This window comes from Struthio camelus, chromosome 1 (genome assembly GCF_040807025.1).
Source record: "Struthio camelus isolate bStrCam1 chromosome 1, bStrCam1.hap1, whole genome shotgun sequence".
NCBI lineage: Eukaryota > Metazoa > Chordata > Aves > Struthioniformes > Struthionidae > Struthio > Struthio camelus.
In genome coordinates, this window is record NC_090942.1 from 46,817,853 (window position 1) to 46,842,571 (window position 24,719).

The 24,719-nt window shown below is 38.4% G+C and overlaps 1 protein-coding gene across 1 annotated transcript in view; it reads left to right on the plus strand.

Annotated features, from left to right (window-relative positions):
• TMTC2 (transmembrane O-mannosyltransferase targeting cadherins 2) overlaps positions 1-24,719 on the plus strand; it is a 256,213-nt gene that overhangs the window by 173,170 nt on the left and 58,324 nt on the right. The window contains exons 5-8 of the mRNA XM_068936498.1: positions 9,075-9,160; positions 9,673-9,857; positions 11,555-11,633; positions 22,218-22,339. Coding sequence (XP_068792599.1) covers positions 9,075-9,160; positions 9,673-9,857; positions 11,555-11,633; positions 22,218-22,339 — 472 coding nt within the window. The remainder of the gene's footprint in view (positions 1-9,074; positions 9,161-9,672; positions 9,858-11,554; positions 11,634-22,217; positions 22,340-24,719) is intronic.

Here is a 24,719-nt window from a genome sequence, read left to right on the forward strand (position 1 = left end):
ATATAATTTGCATTTGAAGGTCTGCCTGATTCAGAACATGTCATTTCCCATATTGTTCAAACATGACAATTACCTAACCATAAATAAATTTTAAACTTCTAGAGAACAGCAAACATGTAATAGAGACTAAATGATAAGGTACTTAATGTGGAGGAAGAGGATAAGAATGAGTCATCAGTCACGTATGTTACAGGGAACTGATTGTTTCAGAAAATGAGCAGGCCTTGACAAACTCGAATTTACTGGCAAGATTTTTTTGTCAGTGCTGCCTTCCCTTTATCGACCAGCTACCTAGGAAATAAGACAGATCGTAATCCAACATGCATCTTTAAAAAAAAAAAAAAAAAAAAAAGGCCTTCATTAAAGTAAGGTTTTTGCTAACTTTTTTTAAGGATGAGTTGATGGTTCATTACTACCATGGACATGCGTTAAAATGAGTTTTGTTCTGCTGAGGCGTTCTCAGTCCGAATGCGTACAAGTGAAGCTGACCATGACCCAGGCCATCCTGGGGATGAGATCACTGACCTGGAATTTAGGAAACCTGAGTTCAGGTTAAGGACTCGTATCCATGCCCGAAGGCTTCTTCACAGAAAGTCGTGTGGAAAAGCTCAGAGGGTAAATGCCTGGCAACTCTGAAACTGGTTTAGTTTTTCATACTGACTTCAAGGGGCCAAGAATTTCTCTTGTTGTTTTATAGTATAGATAGAGAATATATTACAATATGACTTCAATATGGTAGTTTGTGCTTCAAAAACACATATTAATTGCCCCCCTGTAAATAACTTCTCTGGCATCTTGAGACTGCACTGCAGATAACTTTTACAAATAAATTTCAAAGCCAATTTCTCAAAGCTATGTAACAGTGCTGATTTCAGCTAGGTTTCGTAGGGTGGTAAATCAGTAAAACCTGAAACTTCTTCTTATGCCTTTTTTTCTTTTTTTGACAAATTGAGAAGTCCATGTATTTTAATATTGTAAAAGACCAAGGACAGAGCTATAGAAAAATGTTATTTTGTTCTCCCAAACTAGCCAATGTTCAATAGATTAAAAAAAAGCAGAATTATTATGGCTGTTCACTCTTTGCTGCATTATGACTGTTTTCTAAAGCTCATGGGTTTTTTTGATTTCAAACTGCTTCTAATTACTGCCTAAAGACAAATTGCTTTTCAGTCTGAAGACAGTTTTTCATATATAATTTCATTTGTGCTTACACCTAGCTCTCGTTAGAGTATTCTTGTATCATCTGTACTAGTAGTTGTGTTAAACTGAGTTTTTCAGCAGAGTTCAGGCATGTTCATTATCTCATATAAACACTGAATATACCTTTAAAATGGTACTAATTAATGGGTATTAATGCTGAGTTTTCAGAGGATAGATACTATGCCTGATAAATGATAAAATTCTACCAAACAGCTCTCCTCTTGTGCTTTTTCCTCCTCCCAGGTATCTCATTTTGACTTTACTGGGTATAGGTCTGTGCGTACAAGACTGTTATTCAAACAGATTAATTTCTTTGAATGCACTCAAAGTATACATTTTCATAAATTTTACCTTGGCAAGCTTAAAGTATTACCTCAGTAAATGAAGATTTTTTTGTTTAGATTTCTTTTAGGTAATAAAATCTTCAATAATAACTGAAATTTTAATTCTATAAAGTCTGTGATTGCAGTAGTATTTTATAGGCCAACTTTAACTCTGCATCCTTGAGTGAAATCTCTGAAGATCAATATTCTCTGAAGACAAAATTCTTCCTTGCCTCTTGCAGCTAGCCTACCTAACATCTGAATCTGTGTTCCCTCTCCTTCTGCCTTTTTAAATGCTGGCGTGAGAATTTCCTTTGCTGAGCTTTGGGAGTTGAAAAGCACTAAAAGCACCCTCAGCTACTAACCAGTGGTGAACTATAGTTGAACCTGCCCCAGACAGAGGTGATGCACCACTTCACGTAGTAGGAAATGAGTGAGGGCCCGGTTCCTCTTCCGTGGCAGCACAGAAGTTTTTATAATCCAGGATGCTGAGTTAAAAACAAGGGAGGATGTACTGCCTGCTGTCTGGTTAAGTGCTTGATTATTTTTTCTCAGCAGCGAATGCGAACTTGTTACAAATCTATTTGGAATTAATCCATGCTTTGTCTGCTAGTTCTTCACGTCTCGAAACCAGCAGCAACAGCAATTTGCATCTCACTGTAGTCGCAGTTGCCTGTGTGAAGCGTCAGTGTACGGTGAGATTGGCTTTTGAGGTGGCACCCGAAGGCAAGTGAGGTGAGCAGCGCTGCCCTGCAGTGCAGAGCGCTGCTCCCGTGCTCTTCCCCAGCCTCTAATGTGGCAGGAAGCACACACTTTTTTGTACGTTTTGTCGCATCCAGTGACCTGGCCGTTTGATTGCCTGTTCAAAATCTGAAGTTGAGGTGGTGAACTTTGTCCACACAGCTAAGTTGAACTTCAATTTATTTTACCGAATGAGAAGAATAGTTTCCCAACTCTGGAAGGCGTTGCAATTTAATTTCATAAAAGGCATCTCTCATAAGAGGCGTCTGCCCAGCTCTGACGCTATAGTGCCTGCTGGAGCCCCTCAGGTGGGTATAGACACCTTGTCTGAGACTTGTCGGCAAAGCACACAACTGCCTGCTCGCCCTGGAGGGGGTAAAAAGCGGGAGCAAGGCTGCTTATCTCCCTAGGACAGCCTTCTTCCATACAAGGAAATGAGGGCCATGAGAGATGGTGTGTGTTTGAAATGGTATTAATCCCAACTGAGTTGCCGCGGTAAGAGGGAAAGGGGAGGGGGAAAAACAAAAAAAAAAAAGGGAATTATATTCAGTGACCAATTTGCTTGCATTTGAAAAGCTCTTCTGTAGAAGTGTTAGAAAATGACAGTGTTACTACTGTTACCTGAAGGACTAAAGATTGGGAGGGGGAGATCTTTTTCTTTTTTACTAATGGCATTACGGGTTGCTGTGCTTGATGAGTTCTGCAAAGGGAATGGCCGTTCAGTGTTGTTGCTTGCTGTATTGTTTATGTTTGGGTTCCTGTTGATTAAAAGAGGAAGATCTATGTGCTATTTACATATTTGCTAGGAGGACACCACTGGAAAGCATTACCCGTGCTCCATGCTCATATTATTCCTCAATGACTGACTTGCTTGTTAGTGGAACCAGTTTGTAGATTCTTACAAACAAGTTAACACTCATTTGACTGAGTAGTTAAATGGCTTGATTATTAAAAAACAAAACTCCCAAAAAACCCCAAAGCCATAACTGAAGAGCAAACCGAATCGCTTCCTGTACTGGGCTGCTGCAGCACCCATGCCCGTCTTTTTATCCACTAGTTTTGCAAATGAAAATGGAAGAGTTGCCTGAAGGCAACAAGGCACATCCTTTCTTCCTGCGTGGCTAGAGAGGGACTATGTGGGAATACTTCCTTTTCTAACTTGTTTGCCAGTATAGCATCTAGGTAAACATAGTTCTTTGTGGACAAGCCCACCTGAAATCAGTGGGCTGGATGTATATTGAGGCAGGGATGAAGCGTAATGATGGCAAAATAATAACTAACAGGCCCTGTATAATAAGTGTTTCAGTAAGGTATGCATTTACCTTGATGACAGTTATGTTTCCTTTATATTATACTTGGTCAAATTATGCCACCTTTAGACACTGAGGAATTTGCTCTGTAAGTGGACCAGCTGGCTTTAATAGGACTACACCAGGAAGAAATTAATATGTAACTTGAGTAAAAGTGGTAGACTGTCTACCCACTGTTTTTATTTTGCTCCTGCTTTTCAGTCTCTGAAATAGAGTTTTGTGTCATTGGTATTTAGTGACTTTACGTCAAAAACAAGGCAGAGAGTGAGGACCGGAAGGTTTCTCAAGTTGCTGGTGAAGCAAAATAGGCAAAGGTTGGCAGCTTAAAGAGGTCAGGAGGTTGCATAAAACAGCTCATTTTGGGGAAATGCTGTGCTCCACGTGTATTAAGATAGGCAGTCCCCTCTATAGATGTGTATGCATCATTTCTAGCAACAAAAACTTACTTCTGATTTTATTTCTTCCTCCTTGTCCCCAGAACTAGAAAAACAGGGTCCTGAAAGACTTTCTAAGCGCTGTCTGAAGTCTGCTACTGCTGCAGCGGTCAGCTCACATCCTCCGTTTCGTAAATGAATCATACTCCTCTGTAAAATTAGCCAGAGGCAGTGTGGACAAAAAAATCCTGTTGTAAGGCTGTTCCAGAATCTTGCTGCTGTGATAGTTAGGACTTACCTCCTAATTCATCTTAAATTGATTCATGGTCAATCTGTATCTGTTTGTTTTGGCATTCTGCAGTTTAAGTAGCATTTTTCTTCTCCACAGTTCTAGAGAGAAACTTTATTCCTCCACAGGACTTGTCTTACTAGGCTAAAGGAGCCATTCACTTTTTCTCTTGTCTGATTGCCTTTGCATTTTCCCCGTTATGTGACTAAATGTTTCTTGAACAAAATTTGCGTGTTTCAATTAACTTTGTAATTTATGCCTTACGTCTGGGAGGTGAACTGGAGGGGGAAAAAAATTGTTTTTGAACTGCAAATTTGAACTGGTCCTTTATTTGTTTTGGGGGGGGGGGCATGTTGTCATTTAATAACTCTTTGCTATTTATTTAGACTGGTATTCTCAGCAAATGTAGGAAACTCATTAAAAAGTGCCAGAAGCCTTTAAGATCTTTTGCATTCATCCAAGTTTACCACTTGAGCTTACTGTGTTATATCAAGCATATTTCAAGGATGTGCTTTCCTTTGTTCATTCTTGCATGAGGAAGAAGCAAGGCTTTGCGTCTTTGTAACTAGAAAGGATAGATACATACTTAATGCAAGCCAATTGCTCTGTTCCACCACTGGCTTACGTTCAATACTTTGCACTGCATCTCTTCTTTTGTATTCTTTCTGTCTGTTCCTTATCCCCTCTGCCAGCATCCTCCAAAGAGGAATGATCATTTTGAAGTGTTAAAAAAAGAAAAAGAAAAAGAAAAAAGAGAGGAAAAAAAAAGGAAATGTCCTATAAGGAAGAGATGCAATCCTGGCTCTGAGAGGAACTTGCTTTTCAGTCACCTACCCTGGTTGCTGAGCGGGGTTAGCTATTAAATATTGCACGGTGCTCACAAGGTGTGAACTCCAACCAAGGCATGTTCTCGCTCTTCTTCTTTTTTTCCTAAACAGAGGAAGTAGCAATGTGATTATGTGAGGATGAAAACCAACTGTCTACCAAGAGATGGAGTAGAACTATGCTTTTGTTAAACCTGCTAAATGCCCCCGAGCTGTATCTTTTTATACGTGTTTTTTTCAAAATAGCTTCAATGTAATAAACCATAATAAGAAGCATGGCAAGCGGTTTAAATTGTTTGACAGAATTTCTATACAACTATAGTCAATCTTCTTGAAAGGAAATTTTGCAGTTTTCTGCCTGAATTGGCATGGAAAGGTTTTATTTCATATTTTACCACTCATGCATTTTTATAAGGATGCTTCAGTTTTAGTGATTTTAGTGTATTTTTGAGATCTTTGAAATTCTTTAAGTGGAAGATCATAAATGCGTTTGAAAATAAGACAGAGAAGACATATCTAACTTTGCTGTCATGGCGTTGGCCTCCAGTCTAAAATGAGAGAGAAGAGTCTAAAGTGGACTCCAGTGAAAAAGGAAGCATTTTTGCAGCAAAATAACCCGTGCTGAACCTACTTCTGATGGAGAAGGATAGAACAGCTCATTCAACTTCCAGCTGAAGCTTGGTGAAGCATTGTCAGTGTAGCTTAGACTGCGCAGGACAGTGGTGTCCTGTAGTGACTGCTTGTGTGGCACCCCTCCGCTCTTTCGGGAAGGACCCGAAGTACTGACCTGACTCTCCCCTCGCAGGCCCCCATGTCTCAGCTGACAAAGTCTTGCACAGGTTGATGAAGTCGAGCTAATCTGTGTTCAGACCCTTGGGTTTGCCTCTCATACATGTAATGTAATGTCTACTGGAAAATAAACATGATTTTTGTCTTGGGGATACTTTAGATACTATGAAATGCTACAGTGGGACAGAGAATATAGGACTTGAGAGCTGTGGATTTTCTTTAACTAATTCTGGAAAAAAAAGACCCAGTAGTATTTCATTTGACCTTGGGGATAAGTGATTTAATTGTTTAGCAAAATAGAAAAGATTTATCAGAAGGTGGTGTTGTTTTACTTGTAGAAGCTGGAGTTACAAGCGAATATTGAATGACAGATTATTTATATTCCTTCTGTGTGGTGAATGAGGCAGTAGTCAAGTGAAAATAAGTGAGCAATGACATGTCAGAGACTGTAATTACAATACAAGTGCTAAAAAGAAGAGTTAGAAATTTCATAGGCAGTATTAATTTAGACAGTAGCTAAATTTAAAAGTATTTGTTTTTAGGTTTAGTTGTATCTTGTGTGTAATTAGATAGAGGTTGGGTGAGAGTAAGCATATTGATATGACTGCATTTTGTTTGAGCTTGAAGCCTACAGAAGATCTAATTTTTCTTTTGGGATGGGAAATATATCTGATCTTTAAACTCTTCTAATTTCATTGCAGTTTCAGGAATGCTTTGCCACTTTAATACGAGCTTCATGATCTTTACTTTTTTATCTATTTACATAAGTATTTTAGGCCTTCTTTGGCAAACATCCAAGCTAGTTATCTCTCAAAAACAGACCCCCACCTCCAAGTGTTAATTTTATTCAGCTAAAAATATTACTTTTGAATTTTTAAAGCCTTTTTCTGACTTTGTTTAATCTGAAACTAGAACTAGGACTCAAAAATCTAATTCAGTTTTGCACTATCAGAAGCCGCAGGGAAAACCAGAGGTCAACCAGAGCCAATTTCATAAGAAAAAAACGCAGTTTCATGCCTGATCAAGGTTTTCTAGGTTATATACATCTTTTGTTGTTGTTGTTGTACCAAATCTCATAACAAGTAGAAATGAAATGCCTTAATTATTTGATGGAATTCAGTACTCAATCTTGCATCCAAACAGCTTGTTGTATATATGTGAATGTCTGTTAATGTAACAACTTTTTTTTTTTTTTTTAAGAGTTTTCTGGAAGAGAAATGGGGGCGGGGGGAAGAAACCATATCCTTAAAGTATCAAGTAATTAATCAGGAGTGCCAGTACAGAGCATGTTGTGAAAGGATAAGATGAATTTGGTAATGAAGATAAATAAGTATATTTTTAATGAAGATAAATAAATATGTTTTTAATTCAAAAAAGCATAAATGTCATACGTTTACCAAAGTAATTTATTTTGTTCAAGTCAAGCAATTAGCATATTACTTCTCTCAATATGTGAAAATATTTATTCCCAAATTGTACAGCAATTTTTAAAAAAGTAAGAAGCAACTTAAACGTTAGATCATGCAACTCACTCATTTTAGTGTTAATTCCATTGCTATCAATAAAAAACTGAATTAAGATATCATGAAAGTAATTTTCCTTTGAATAACTGCATTCTAAAAATGTTGAGTAAACAAAATTCAAGTTCTAGAAAATTTAGAAAATGTTATTACTATCCTGAAAATCCATACATCTTGCCACCTGTAAGACACTTAATGCAATGCTTGTAGTTAAAACAGAAGAAAACCTTGATCCCATGCCAAAAAGTATCACGAATGTGATTCTGTCTTTGCTCAAATTACTACAAGTACTAACTGAACGCAAGCTGTGCTAATTTTATAAGTGACTTACTACTAAATCCTAGATTAGTTCACAATTGCTGGATTAAAAGTGAGGCCACGTGGTGCTAACGGAGAAGCAATATAGATATGCAGAAAACAGGATGTATTTCTCCCTTCTGTTAAATTCTAACCCAGCAGTAGAAAACAAAAGAAAGTGGAAGCGTTTTTTTCTTCAGCTAACCTCCCCCTTCCATTCTTCCCCTAAAATCTGCTGTGGCTTCATTCAAAAAATTTTGAGTCATCCAAATCACGTAAGCAGAGGGGAAAAAATCTTCTGTGATTAGAGACTAAACCTGCACAGGTTGAAAAGCTATCATCAGAGAAAAGTATAGAGGAAGAAGATAAAATTGCTGTAGGCTGAGGAACTTACAAGTACATATGGTAGCTATTTATTTTATGGGAGAGAGTTATAGTTGTTTTTTCTGAGTAGTTTCTGAATAGGTGTATGAAGAGGGACATCTACTTCTGGTTAGTGAGGTCTGAGTGTGAAGTCTGAAATGACTAATTCTTAAGAATTTTTTAATCATTATGATTTTAAGACATTTGCATATACTCATTTCACTCTTCTAAAGCTTTGGGAAAACTGTAATGCTTTGAGCAATCGTTTAAGCATGCAACTGTGAATTTGTGTTAATGATGTCCGGACCACTAACTTCTCACAGATATTCATTGATGGCTATTTTAATTTGTATTTCACAAGGGTACTTGTCCTAAAAGCTCATGAACTATGAAACTAACTGAGCACAGGAAGAATCTAGGTGCTTAGCCACACAGTGAATAATCTAGAGCAATCGCTCAGCAACGATTGGTTAAGGTAATACATGTGAAGCGTTAGCTGGTCAACTGTTATTGTACGTTTGAAAAAGATCTCTTTCTTTCAAGCCAGGAAGAGAAGACAGGCTAAACATGATTGACGGTTAGCTACAAATAGCTCCATCATACTCTAACTGCTTTTAAAAGAATAGCTTTACAGTCTACCATTTTCTGAAATGAGTAAATGATTCTTCGTGTTTCCAAGGAAGCTGACACGACCGCGTTTTAACATCTGCCTTGTTAAGCCATATGGATGCCTCTGACACCTATGAATTAGTCTTGTTTTCAGATGAAATAATTTTCCCACTGAATTGTTAGTAGCGTGGATGTTTATTACTCAGCATATTTTTCTTTGTTACCTTAGTTTTGTTTTTATTCTTGTTTTATTTGAAGTGATAGGACATCGAGTACATTCTGACGTTCCCCCTTACAGTAACCTTCCTCTCTCTCTCTCTCTCTCTCTCTCTCTCTCTCTCTCTCTCTCTCTCTCTCTCTCTCTCCTCTCTCCCCCCCCCCCCTCTCTTTCTCTCTCTGTCTTTCTCTTTCTCCCTTTTTTTGGTCCTTATTCAGAGGATTGCTACTTCAGGAAAACAGCAGATTTTCAGAAGCATTACATTACTATAAACTGGCAATTGGTAGCAGACCTACATTAGCTTGTAAGTATTTCAACTATGCACCTTTGCTTTATGGAGAGTATTGTTTTTAAAGGAATATTTGTACATTTTAATAACGTTGTTTCATCATTTTTCATTCTGAAAGCAAAAGGAGAAATTGTTCAGTCTTCAGTGAAAGCGAGCATTTATTAAGCTGCATTTACTTTGGCTGGTGGCGGGGGGTGAGGGTTGAAGCGGGCAGATAGTGCTTGAACACTTGGCAGCTTTGGAAGAACTGGAACTGCTTCTGCTCTGGGGTGATGAGCCATGGATGCTGCTGCCCAAATTTATAGGCTGCTTTTTTCTCTTTCTGAGAGCCAGCCTCTGATTTTTATGGTACGTGGTCTGTACCCTTCTTGTTTCTAAATCCCACTAAATTTTACCTCTGGCTTGCTCCTCTTTCTTATGATCGTTAGACTATGTTATAGAAAAGCCAGATTAGATTACTTTGAAGTAAACTGAAGATCAGATAAAACATAATGGAACCCCATTAAAATTGTTTCCCCTCTTCACAGCGGCCTATTTAAATACTGGTATCATCTTGATGAACCAAGGGAAGACAGAAGAAGCCAGGAAGACATTCCTGAAGTGTTCAGAGATCCCTGATGAAAATTTGAAAGATCCTCATGCTCATAAAAGCTCTGTTACAAGCTGTCTTTATAATTTAGGAAAACTTTTTCATGAACAGGGACACTATGAGGTAAGACTCTAAGTTAGTCTATGCTATTGTCAATCCTCATATCCTGATAAAACCTCCTTACAGAAATAATACCTATTGCTTTCATGAAGACTTTCAAAATGCATTTCATGTATAGAGTGATTAAATTTCGCCAAATCATGATGAGTATTCTCTACAGTTTGTAGAAAAGAAAAAGAGGTGTGAAGATGTTAATTAGCTTGCAGTGTGATGTGCTGGTGTCAGAATCAGCGCTAGCATATGTGTTAATTCATTATTTTTGGCTTTGTCCCCATGACTACTGTGCAGAAGATATAGCTTGCTACAGGCCAGCCTTCCTAAAATGTTTGGGCTTTTTAACTCAACCTAGAGTAGTCCATCTTTAGTGGAAAAAATGCAATTATGGTTGCTACTGAGTCTCCAAAAATGAGATGCAGTTGGAACAATTCAAAACCTCAGTGATTAAAAATATTCCAGTACGTGCTATTTTCAAGTAATACTGCATGTGATAACTTGACCTAAGTACTAAACTGGCCAGATTTTTTTTAATGTAATTGCATGCTGCACCTAGCCCATCTTATTTATGTGTGGGAACGAGACTGTTGCGATTCCTCCTAATTCTCCCTACCAAAACAATTACAAGTGGACATTTGCTTGCAATTTTGGCCTCTTTTGGTATTTGAAAGAAAGTCATTCTCTTTTTGCATTGCCAGACATACTTCAGAACAGAAGTTTTGCATGATTTTGATTTATATAACTCTTCTTGACTGCAACAGTTAAACTCGGCTGTTTGAGATTAGGCACACACAAGCTCTGCGGATTCGCCGTGATCTGTCTGCTATATTCAGCTCTGTCGGGTGGCAGTTACTAATTGGTTAAAACACAGACACAGACAGTTAATGCATCCATAAAGATAAGAGAGCAGCAGCATACTGCCCGCACGGCTGGTGGAGCGTAGCGCAGGAGCGCGTCGCCGGGGAGGTGCAAGCGATGATAAGAATATAAAACGTCAGGTTTCTGCCTGGTGGTCATTGCAGTCTAACCCAGGCCTGATTTAATCACGCACTGAGATTTTTCAAACGTATATTTGCCTTCACAAGCTGCAACTGTTTGTGGGGATGATGGGGAGAATGATGCAGAGCTAGCGTACTGACCAGCAAACATCCTAAGTGCTGAATGAATCGTTAATGTGTTATCAAGCAGTTCAAAGCAAAGCATGTTCACAACGGGAACCCAGTTTTGACATTCCTGACTTTAGTCCATCTCGTCCTTGCTGTGGAGCAAAATACCAGTTGTGAGGATTATGTGTTGTTATTACTTGGTGGTAGGCAATTATTCTTTATTTTTAGATCACTTACTCTAGTTTAGTCATCTGAAAATCCTTTGTCCACAGTTTGCTATTAATCTGTATGTATGTATATTTACGTATTTATAGACTCAGGAGTCTTTGCTGGGTTTAAAAAAAAGTTCCTTTTATTTCCACCTGGCAAAAGAGTTGCATTATGGGAACAAAAATGGTCTTGTCAGTGAGCTTCACTGAATTTGGTAAGACTTTTGTAAATGAGAAATGTGAATTTCCTATGATATTTATGATGGGGATGTGTTTTCTCTCGCAGCATCTCTTCGTTTGAGGATAGCTTTTATTTAATTTCTATGTGAAAGATTGCTTTTGAAATTGGTACTTCAGTAATGATTTATCCCACCTGTATGTCTCTTTTCAGGATGCCCTTATGGTTTACAAAGAAGCAATACAGAAAATGCCAAGGCAGTTTGCCCCACAAAGCTTGTACAACATGATGGGTAAGTGAGATGTTAGTGTTTCAGAACGACACCCAAGGAGTCGGTCAGGGTGAAACAGAAGAGCTTGGCTAGGCAACTGGGGCTCAAATAAATTAGCTAATGAAAACAAAAATAATTGCCTCCAGTAGATATTAGCCAAATTAAGTTCAGAATTTAAGTATCAGCAACTGGAGTGCTGGATAAGGCACAATAAATGATCAAACTGTTAGTTACTAATTATCTTTGAGAGCGTCCATGCAGCACTTGTACATTTAGGCTACACAGATGAGCGGGGTTTGCTGCCTTTGGAGTCTCTCATCTAGTGTCTTGTATGCAGTTTGTACAGCTTTTTTTTTTTTTAATTCTCCCATCTTTCAAACTAAGTAAAAAAAAAAAAAAAGCATTTACTTCATAGAAAACAGAGCAAGAAGTGAGTACAATTATAACAGAACATATTTTAGTGTGGGTGTTGGATGTTAAATTACTTTGTAAACAAATAAGATGTCCAAACAGGCCCACAAAGCTAGTTGGATTTCCCAGTTGATATACTGTTAGGGAGAGGTCTGTCATGAGAGAGTCCTTCCATGACCAGCCAATCTGCTCTTCAGAATTTTGGCAAAATTTCTTGAGTACTGCAAAGAACCATTTACAGTGTTTTTATTTTTAATCTTAATTTAAGGATTAAGTAAGGATTGCTCACAGCCTTCATCACATCTTTATACAGAAGATATTAAGCAGATAACAGGAAAAAAATAATAGAAATTATTAGTCGTGTTATTCAAATCTGTTAAACAAGATGACAGTTCCGGAGATGTTTTTAAGTAGAATTCTGCCTGAAGGAGCGTGTGTTTCCACTGGCTGACCTAAGTGTCCGAGCAAGGAGATTCTGTGAGCTCCTATCTGGGATACAAAAGACCTTAAAATGCCTTTGAAATAGTTTGATTTGAATAATTAAAAAAATCTTATAGAAACAGTTAGGATCAAGGGGAAGCATGTGAACATTTTTCTCCCAGTGCACAGAATAATGTAAGAGAATGTTTTGGTTGACAGACTTTGTAATACGGAGAGTTCATTCACTCCCCTCCTTGCTTGTTTAGGAAACGTAGCTCCTATACGCACTTTTATTAGCTTCTACAAGCACTTCGCCATGAAAAAATCTAAAATTGTAGTTTTAACTGGTGCTACGTGTTTGAAAATCTCTGTAAACCCTCTGTAAACCCTAAATTTAATAGTTCTGTTGTCACGGTGATAAAGTACCTAGTGACAGTAATACTATAAACACTTCCTAAACAGCACCTACAGTTCGATGGAGAGTTACTTCTCCTGAAATGCTGAGATATATAAGATTGAAGCTAATGGCTAAAATTCCTAAAACACACAAGTTGGTTATTGCATGTACATTTGTTCATAAACAGTCTTAGCTGAACTGTTATTTTGCCATTTTTATCTATCAGTATTTGCTGACAAATTTAATGGGGTTATCGACAGTCATTACTCTGTGCAATTAGCCATCTGCTTATTACTGATGTCCTGTAGTGACTTTTGATGTAGTGCACTCACTGTTCTGGTAAGCCCTCACAAGTTTGCCCTCTAGAGTGGGCAGAAGCATATTTCATAACCCTGAGAAAAGTGCTCCTTAGAAGTACAGAAATTACAAAATGGAAACCAACGTTGTTTCCAGCTTTTTACTTTTTTCAGGTTCAGGAGGTCTTTCTCAGCTTCCTTTATATGCACCATGAAGTCCAAGTTCACTCTGTTCCTGGGATTTGCATTTATTAACTCACAAAGCAATAGAGAGCACAAAGACCAGCTCAGTCCTTTGCCCAGGCTTGGCTGCTGCTGTATTTCTTTCTTCCGCCGCTTAGCTCATACTCTGGATCCTATTTCCTTTAGACAGCCCTGACACTTCACTTATGTACTAGTGGCATAACAAGTTAGAGTCAACTGAGTTCACCTCAGCCCCTTCCAGGCTGTTAAAAAAACAACAGGCTATTACAGAGCTCTCTGCAGTACAACTTGACGGTATATATTTGTATTTGGGTTGCTGTCGTGATTGCCCTCTGTGCAGAGAAAACAGAAGTTGCTTCAGACTCATTACTGAGGTACTGCTTGGTGGTTATATGGCAAAGGCAATCCAAGAGGCTGGGTGAGGAGTCAGGTAATGACTCGGATTAGCTCAATGCAGCTATATTAATAGCGGGACTTGGGCTGCCTTGTTTAAGGCTGTCCTGGATGCATCTACCTGAGCTCCATGACTTCAGTTACACACACTGGATTAGTTTAGGCTCTCCTAACTGTAAAAGCCTAAAGATTAGGTAACAAGTCAGAGCTGGATAGCTACACTCCCTTTATAGTGTGGAAAGAAAAAGATACCTCTGGGGAGCGATTCAGCACATCTCTTAGACACCTAGATTGGATTGTATGAATAATCCTTTGCAAGCGTACGTGTCCCGGAAAAGGAGTTGAGATGACTAGCTTAGACTTACTAGCTAAAGCTGGGTGAGATCAATCCTAAACAGCTGTTCAGTCATCTCTTGGCATTGGGTGTGACAGGGGAACAAGGCAAGCACATCCATTATCACGAGCGCATCCACTCTGCAGTTCATGCTGTGTCACTGGGCACCAGAAGGCCAACTAGATTATTTATTTCTGTTTTGATATTGGAGATAAAATTATAAACAAGTTCACTATAACTTTCTTTGATATATAGCATTAGATAAACTTGTCTGCCTGCTTCTTGCCTTTAAATGGGAGACTGGAAGAACGGAAATAGGGCCAGTCCTGTCTCATATGCTTGGAACTGTGCGAACCCGACTGTGAGCAGCGCCCACTCACCATATGCTTGATTTCTGCTCGTTTCCGGCGAAGGAAGGAGGGAGAAGCTGGGAAACGCACCTCATATTTTCGGGAAGGAAGACTCCTTCCCCCTCTCTCTACATGTGGATAACAATCTTCATGGTTTATCGTGAAATCCAAGAATCGTTTGAGGATTGTCTACTGCAGTTGTCATTGTGATTGATGTATGCTGAGTTTCTGGCAATTGCTCTGCTTGGTTCTGTGTTAGATTTAAGGCTGTGACTTCAGAAAATGAAGTTTCCTTAATTTCTAATAACTATTCTATCATTTCATTGAAGATTTTCTGGAGGCTTTTTTCCCCCAGTGTGCCATGCACGACATACTCGGAAGAGAATAAACAGGAGACTCGCCGTTTTAACTGAGTTAGGCTTTGAACGGCGGCACTCCGAGTGCGGTAGCATTAGCACTCCAGCAGTGTTAAGCCCTTGCAACACCTGTTTTGCCCATTTGTGTTACAGGGCCTTTCCTGCCCTTGCTTCTCTTGGCCTTTTCCCCTGGCAGGCCCCGGGGCTCGTTCCTCCTGTGTGCCAACCTGCCCAGCTGACACTCAGCCTTGAAAATGCCGAGAAGTAATTTGCCTCTTAAACTCAAAAGGAGTATTGGGCCTTAAGAACCAAGCCATCCGTTTGACTTTTTTTTTCGTGTTACAAAAGGCAGTGCCAGGAGACCAGCATCAGATGTTCGAAGTTTGTGCATATGAAAGGTTGCAGGGTTGCAGGGTAGATTTTGGTCTGCTGTCGCTGTGATTTATTTTGCCAGGTGTGCAGCAACTCAGCTAAGGAAACCATATGTTTCTCTGGCTTTGTACCAAGAAGTAAAACCTTTTCATTTTTTTTTTTCTTAAAAGAAAAACACAAAACAGCTAAAAATTAAGACTCTAAAACTAGAATCAAAATAATTATTCAACAGGCTGTATAGGGTTGGCTTGGTATTTATTTTCTCTATGTCATTTTTCTTTGATGTAAATTAAAAAGTACGTACTAAGGTTACACAGATTAATTTGCTTGGCATTACAACATGGACTACAAAGGCCAGAGTCCAGCTCAGCTGCATTAGATAGGTAATATATTTTGTTTAAAGTTTCAATTAAAACCTGAGGTCAAAAGATAAAATGGTCCCTGTGGGATCTTGAACACTTTAATGCCAATATTAGGATTGCTTTAGGATCAGCCTCTAGCCTAGATGTCTTTTGCGTTCCTTGAAATCTGATACTGTACAGTTGATTGTATTACATTGCTTTTAAAACCACACTGGCCCACCTGCTACAGTAATTCATAGTCCTGCCAGTTAAGTGGTGTGAGGTGGAGCATGGGAGCTTTATTTTAATATTGAAAAGTAAGAAAAAAGATGTTGGGGTGGCGTTGTTCGGATTTTGTTTGGCGAATTATTGTCATATAGTTAAAGACAAACGCCGCGATCGCGCTTCATCTGCCCTTGCCAGCGACCGTCTGAATGTCTGTTTTCAAGTGCGTTTATTGCAAAGTCTTGCAAACAGTTTTGAGGAGAGATGTAAGTTACAAAAGAAGGTAACGCTGCAGGACTGAATACAGTTAAGGGATACATGGTTTAGAGTTTGGATTTCTCCTCCCTAATCTGCTACGTTGCACGTGGACAGAAAACAAATCGTACACTAGTGGAAGCCAGGTACAGAGCAGGAAAGAGGAGCCAAGTTTTACATCTGGTGCAGAGGTTTGCATCATAAGTACAAAGGCTTAGCATGCAGAGAGAGAGTTTCTGTGTTGATGATTGTACTATAACTATCCCTTTATTTGATTATGCTTTGAGGTGGATGTGGCTGTTGGTACAAACCTGTTAATATTGTTAAGGCTCTTATTCCATTTACCCCTTGCTCCTGTTCAATGCTTCTTTATTGAATTACTTTTGAATATTATTTAGGACTCTGAAACACTTTTGTTGGTATAGTTTTACAGTTCATGCTGTGCAAGACTTATTTTTAAGAGCCGGAGATGATTAAGCTGTGAAATACATATCCCACATCTTAGCTTACTTACACAAAAGCATGGTACCTGCACTTGTCTGAGCTCCAGTCATCAGTGTACTGACTGCACGTCTCATGAGGCTTTACTGGTAAATACTTACTAAATGAACGTTGCAACCATTTTTGCTTTTAAAATTACCTGTGTTGAAAATGAGGATTTTTTTTTTCCCATATGCATCTTTCATTGTGTGGTCTGGAGATAGTAATTGTGAAGTCTACTCCAATAGGGAAGGGAGTAAACAGTTGTGCTTCCTTCTCCCCCACCCCGCCACCCGGCTACCCTAATCCCTCCTCTTCTTGAGGCTTTGCAGACTATTGTATTTATATGTGCTGTACAAAGCTATGCATGAATCTCTGGGCTGATTGAAATGTCTCCTGTTTTTTCACTTTGTTTTGTATAGTGGAATCTAATTATTCAATCTGGGTGCAAAGGTTACAGCAGTGCATTTGCTGAGCAGGTTGGGGATGCAGTGTTTGGGACCAGCTTTTTTTCCAGGTTCTCAGGTTTTCTTATTTTTGTCCCTTTGGACCGCTGATTGGTATTTTCTTATAAAATGCTTGAATTTGCTTAGACAGTATTCTGAAAAGGCCAGGAGGAGCCTAAGCCTGAAATACATTTTTAATTTAAACATTCTGGGATTTTTTATGTAAAAATAAGTACAATCATAACATTTGCAAACCAAAAATGTAGTCAAATATTGAAACTGGACTACAGAGATCCCAGTTGGGCATGATCCTAGTGGAAAGTGCTTCTATTAAAAGTATTTTAAAGAAAATTATACTGGCATAGTGTCAATGTTTTATTGACCAAAAAAAAAGTATTTAAAATGTTTAATAAATAAAATAAAAGGCAAGAAAGGAGTACAACCATTTACTTGTTCAGTTATGAATTCCTAGTCGTTTTGTCATTTGTGATTTACTGCTGTTAGCACATCTGTTGGAAACTGAAAATGAAATTATCTCTCTCAGGTGAGCTCCATGCGTCCATCTGTGTCAGTTTACTTCCTTCACTGGCAGTCTTTGTGTAGCGGTAAACAACTGTGCTAAGTCTGCTCTGTTCTATGCTGAAACTGATTTTATTTTGCGCTTAATTTATATCCCTTTTCCACTTTACATATTTTTCGTCACAAGTAGATTTGCATTCTACTTAAATCAGATCAAGGGCTTTGCTTTGGCTAACTGAGGCCTATAAGAATCTGCTCAACCAGAGTAAATGTGGATTGACTCCCATCCCTCAAAAACTCTTTTTAAAATACAATCAGTGCATTCCTTGAAATCTTCAAGGAGATTATTCTGTGAAAGGGGAGGGGGAACATTAGATTATGCTTTATCTGTATGCGGAGCTTGATGCTCATTAAGATCATATGCTTCAGTTGTTTCAGATATGTGTATGCGGTGCATGTTTATTAACAACTCCTTTAATGTCTGGCAGTATATCTTAAACATCAGTGTAGTATAACATCAAACTATGCTTCTAGTTTTATTATGTTCATGCATGACTGGTACCTAAGGGAGAAAAAGAAATTTATTATATAGGAAGGTGTGTTTATGGTAAGGGCAGCTGCAGCCTTGATTTGCACAAGGAGGCTGCATGGTTGCGTTTAGACGCAAACACATGTACTATTGTGGGCACATGGGGGTGCGGACGTCCCCATCATTTCCTTAGCTAAGCTTTGGCTGCTCCCAATCCAAAGAAATTATGGAAGAATGAAATCCAAATCCTGACTGAATTTATGCCATAGAGCTTTTACTTTTTAAAGTGTATCTCCATCTTTCATTCTGAGTTCTGCTCTGGTCCATGCCAAGCTCTATTTTGAGATTTCCTATATTAAAACTTCGCCATTCTGAAATTTTGAGTGCAGTTAATAAGCATATACACGGATAATGCAAGGCAGATTTACCCTACATCTCCTCTTTGTGGAGATGATTTTGCAGCTTTTTCCACCATATCTTTTGAGGTCCCCGGAGGAGGACCACAGGAGGACATATGCTCTTAATCTAAAGCAGGTGTACATGGCATCTATAGAGGCACGAAGCTATTACACCCACAGTCCCATTGTACTCTCTCCTTATTAACTCTTAACGTGCTCCGCTCAAGGAGACTGCCTTTGCTTGGGTTGTGCAGCAGTCTGGCTGCCGTAGCACTAATTCCTTTCTCATAAGATATTAACGGAGATGCTAATGAACTATGTGTACCTACCTTTAAACAGTGAATCACCTACATATTAACGTTTTTCATTGTGCTAAGTTAGTTAATATTAGTTACAATGTGATAATCCATGTTCTTTGTTGTAGAATAGGTTGAAAAATGGGCAAATAAGTAACAAAAAATATTAGCTGAATTAACCCTTGTAAAAAAAATTGAAACATTTTGAGTGACTGAGTTGTCTCCTTTTACTCCAGTTGATTGCTGAACTTCTTGCTACCATTTGTTGTGCAGCCACGGCTGTGTGTGGCTGCATGTTGAACTGGTTTAAGGAACTGAGTAGGTGTCAATTTATGTCCTAAGGTTTCCACTGCTATGAATTTCCTTTTCTGCTGTTGTGACCTTTAATAGCAAAGTAGAATATAACTCTTGAACTTCGTAGATCTGAAAAGTTTCATTAATAATTTTTTTTTCCTGTAACCTTTCAGATTTTTAGCATGAGTTTAAAAAGATTTTATGATCTCAGAAATTGCTAAAGTAAATATAGAGACCTGCTCACATGAAACATTGATTTGCATATTTTCTGCCAGTGGGTATTCTGTTTTTTTCCTAATGATTAAAGCATTCATGCTGCTAGTTTATAACAATACACAGTTGTAACTGACAAATATTATTCTCCTTGTTTTAATCTTAGACACACAAATATGTCCTGAATAACAGAAGTCAATCCATACATAGTTTTCCAATAAAGTGACTGAGAAAACATCTGGCGTTGGAATAGCTTTTACTAAAATTGCTTTAGTCTAACAAATAGAATCCCTTCATTGGCTTAACATTTAATTACCAATTGATTGGTTTTATTCTACTCCTTGAGTGTGGTAGTGGCAGAACCTCTGCTAGTTTTCAACTTTTTTTTTAATTTCTTATTAAATAGAGGTGTCTCTATAAATCATTTGGAATAAGGCATCCATAATATCCCTAACAGAACAGGCCTTCCTTCAATTGTCATCACATATTCTATTTGCTTATAATACAGTGGTTCTTGGCTATAGGAGATTTATAGGCAGAAAGCAGACTCTTCAGGAAAAAAAAAAAAAAGCTATGGAGAATTTCCTCTAAAGTCTTCAGGGAAACTTTGTCCACAGTTTGACATTTAGATTGACGTACTGTAGTTTCGTTTCTAGCCATCCATCTCTGAAATACCCTACACGTTTTAGGAGGTTAGCTTGTAAAGTACTTGAGCTGTTAAAACCCATTAAAAATTGAGTTTCCCAGTACTCTTTGAAGATGTTAATCTCTTCTTATATCAGAACCCATCATGAAAATAGATGAGAATCTAAGATCTCTTTAAAATTTGGCAATGTATTGGGCATGTAATACTAGGAGATCATAACTCCATCTTTTATGGCTGCTTACATTTCTTTTTAAAAGATCTTGTTAATTGCTTGTAGCTTTGCCAGACTCTATCTAACAGGTTGGGCTGAAATTTTCCACTGAAAAAAAAGAAAAGACAATATGGTTTCCTCATTTCCTTTATGCTAAATGAGCCAAGGGCCTGTGGGGAAAAATAGTTTGCAGTCAAATAATTAAACATTATGTCATAAAGCGTACATCCAGGGAGAGGAGGTAAGGAGAGCATATAACTTGAATTCTGGCTTTTCCTGTCTTTTCAAGACTTTTCTTCAGGACTTTGTTGTTTTGTGCTTAATAAGATATAATGTGATGTCACTTATTTGCAGTGTTGGCATACTGTAAATGGCCATAAGACACCTGAATTTGATCCTGGCTTTGTTTAATTTGTATGTTTATGTTTGCAAATGCCATTTTAGTTTGGCCCTGACGAGCAACACAATGACTTGTGTGCTTCTGGGACTGGAGTAACTACTGCTTCTTTGTATATAATCACATATCCAAGACCAGTGAATGAGTGTGATCCTTGAACTGCAGATCTTTGAATTAGAAATCCTGGTCTTCTGAATTGACAGGCTTGCACTCCTTTTTTGGAAAAACTTGAGCTGCTCATAAAAATCATGTTGCTGCCCTAGCCATGGCCCAGGGTGACTTCTCACTCTATATCACACTCATATGTTATCTGAGGGCAGTGGCTTGGTCATGTTACACACACTGTGCCCTATGCCCTGAAACTCAAAATTATGTCCCACTTTTAGCCTGGGATTCCTATCCTCTGAGGACAAAGATAGCGAACAATTTCGCTGGGCCTTGTTCAGTTTTCTTTTATTGAGACAATCCTCTGTAGTCCCAATAAATACTCAGGGTGAAGTACCTCCCATGATACAAGAGTTCCTTCTGTTTTGCTTCTTTGAGCATATAGGTGGTACCTTTTTCTGTGAGTTTCGGGATTGTGATAGTGGGCATCAAGCTTGAGCAGAGCGTATAGGTCCTCTCTTTCTCTTGCCTTCACGGCTTTTCACTTCCATGTAGTGCAGAACTGGGGACAGTGGCTCACCTGGAGATGGCCTGGCCATCCCCTGCTTGGGTCAGCCATAGCCTTCTCTTGATCCTCCGGTGGTGGCTTTGGATAAACTGTGACTGTATACATTGGGGAAAATATTAGCCGTTTATTCAGAAAGAATTGGCTGGTGAGCTGCTGAAGGCTTCACTGCACTGTAGGCATTTTCTCTCCGTCATTGACTTGAACAGGGACATGTTTTTATCTAGAGCCCTTGAAAAAGATCCGTGTAAATGCAGAGCGTTAATCAGAAAGCTGCCATTCTTCACTGTTACTTAATTTACTACTTACTGCTTATTTCCAACCTTTGAGAAATTTGATTGTATTGTTTCTTAGAAACAAATCCTGTCTTCCTCAGTAGGTTAAATTCATTCTCAGTAATTTGAAGTACTCTCTGTACTACAGTGCGTGGCTCTCTAACTTCACATTCTTCTGTTGTCCTTGTACGTTGGCTGCTTCAGCCTCCAGCAGTAAAGGATTTTAATTTGAAAACGAGTCCGGCTTTAGTCATTTTGTACATGGCTCCCTAAGATTAGCCAATTTAAAATTACTGATGCTATATTCTAATTGAATTTAATTGTGGCAGGTGACCAAACTTAATTATGCTCTGAGACTAGCTTTGTTTTATGTCTTCCCCTTCCTCACGTGGAGTTTCAAGACTGTTTTCTTAACCTTCCCTAGTTTTTTTAAACAAAGTTCCTGATGTATTATGGTTAAATGCAAGCACATTCTGTATTCTCCATTGCACTCCATGCTGTGCAGTGTAGACTGATGGAAAATAGCTTTTCTACAATAGATGTGATAAAATTTCTGTTACTTTGTGACTTTTGATTGATACTACGCAGCTGGAGCTCTCACTTGCAATTCTGTTCCAACAGGACTTTCATCTCACTCATGCTCTTTTATCCCTAATAAGGCCGTAACTCAGAATCTCCTCACTGAAGTGTCTGTAAGGCTATTTATTTTATATATTTTCTTTTAATTGTAGGCGTTAGAAGCGTTTCACCCTTTTCAAGATCTCTGCCCATTCAGTAAGCAGCAAATCATAATGTAAAACTATTTGCACATCTTAAATGAAATGATAAATCGACAGAAGTCTTGGGTATTCTCACTCGCTTTTGTTTCACCCTGTAGGAGAAGCCTACATGAGAATGAGCCGGCTGCCGGAAGCAGAGCACTGGTATGTGGAGTCACTGAGATCCAAGAGCGACCACATCCCAGCGCATCTCACCTACGGAAAACTTCTGGCTCTAACGGTGAGTTAATCAGCTGCTACCCGGGGTCGGTCTCAGGCCTTTCAAGTTGCTGAGGTAAAGGAATGGCAAGACCTCAGCCTTAAAACTGCGTATTGCGTTATTTATCACTGCGTTTCAGTAGTGCCTTCTACTTAAGGAGTTTGGCAGGGAGGTATTTGTGAAACATTTTATCCATTACTGAAATACTCCCACCTGTGTGCTGGAACAAAACAGTTATAGTTGCGTGTAACAGGTCATACGTTATGAAGCTATAGTGGCGCTTTGTAACAGGTAGTAAGGAGTTCTGTTTGACTGAAAATGACTTTATTTTAAGTAGTTTAGATCACAAGCGCTGATATTAATATAAAAATATATTTTAATAGGAATCCTAAGGCATCTTAATGTTAATTGGATTAGGATTCCTTTTATAAATGTTTTCGTAACATTAATTAGACTATGATATTCAAAAGTATATTGGAATATTATCTTCATTCTGCAGATATAAAAGTTGTGCTATAGAGGAGTTCGGAGTTTAGCCTGAACTAGCAGTCTATGGCAGAGCTGGGAGCGTAACCTGTACTTCCCAAATTGCGTGTCTCATGCTTTGAATTACACTTCTTCAGGAGTACCGCTTTAAGCGTATAACAAGAACGAGTTAGGTATCTTCTAAGACGTACTTCTACAAAAAAGAAGTCAGGAGAGTTGGACTTTTTCATATCTTCAAAATTTACTTGCCATTTTGAACCTAGATGAACTTGTAGCCCCGCTTAAACTAGCTCTGTGTTACTTATAGCACAGCGCCAATCCCTCCTGAATTTTCACATATTTTTTAGATGAAAATGAATCTTCATTTTCTTTATGAAAATAATTATTTTCTAAATTGTTTTCCATTTCTCATTATTCCCATTTTTCTGACCATATCCTCTTTCCTGTCCATGTTGTGTTTTTCTCTTCCACGTTTTGTTTTCATCGTTCACCCTAGCAGTTTCACATTTCCTTCCTATGCTCTATTGATACCCTTAATCTTTGTGCCTCAGTCAGAATAGCCTCCTCAACTTTTCACCCAGCTATAAGCTTTCACTCTGACCTTGCTTATGCCCTATCCAATCTTTCAGCAAAAAAGACCTTGGCCACCGTAGGGAGATTCAGTTAAGAAAAATAGTTCAGATTAATTGCCGGCAGATCCGTTGCTGCTAAAAGTAGCTGAATTTGGAAAAGGAGGAGGAGGTTAGAACAGAAGGATTCTGTGTGAGCAACAAGTGACAACGTAATTAGGAAGAGTTAAACATTGTTAAATGTTGTCAAATGATGTCAAATACAAAGCTTGATTTAAAAAAAAAAAAAAACTGTATGGATGAGAATCTTTAGCTTCTACTGGAAGTTAAGCTGTTAGCGTTATATCCCCACTGCCCATCACATTCAACTCTGGAAAGACAGTTTCTACTGTTTTTTTGTTTTACTGTAATCTCCATTTCCAGTTAAAATTTCTCAGATACTGACAAATATATGCATGTAGTGATGACCTTCCTCTAGAATAGAACTGTAAGTAGACTATACAGTAAAATTTCCTAATTGAGCTTGCTTTTCTGGTTGATATCTTTGTATTTTGCACCTGAGAGTAATATCAGAAAGTCAGCAGTATGGGTTTCTTTTTAGAAGTTCTCTGAGACACAAAACTTCTTATTCAAAAGTTCCCCCCCTGTGGTGGAGGAAGGAAGAGGTGTCTCAATTAAAATATAAATCTCTCTCTTTTTTTTTTTTCCTACCCCTGACTCCCTTGTGTTTTTTTGGATATTTTTTGAATTGCTGAGTTTATGAAATACAAGATCTGCTAGAGAAAGTCTTGAAGTTTCTGTGGGAAAAAAAGTCCCTCGGTTTTCTTTAAAGAACAAAAACAAATTTCATAATTTCTTGCAAACAATGAGCGCCACTAAAGATTTTCTTCTTAATTTTGTCTCCTCATTATGAAGGTTTAGCAATAGAATTAAATGTTAGTGGCATACTCCTACTTTGGGAAGAAAGTGATGAAAAATGTACACAAATTCTTCAAGCAGAATTAAACTGTTTACATTTCTCCAGGGATAAAAACACAAGATACATGTGAGGTGGTTTGTGCCTTGAGGATCTGAACTATGTTTATGAAAGAATGTGTCTCATTAGCAAAAATGACAGGAGCTGTGTACAACTTTGAACACTGAATACCTCACCATGATAGACCAATAAAATAATCTGCCTCTTCTTTTTCAACGCATGCTTGCTTACTAACACCCGCTCTTTGCCATAATTTTAATCTGTTCTCATCAAAGTTATTTATTGTCATCTCTTGACGCGTTTTTCTTTTATCAGTCTCACTTCTTCACGTATTCAGGGTAGCAGGTATAGACAAGGTTCATGTCCCTTC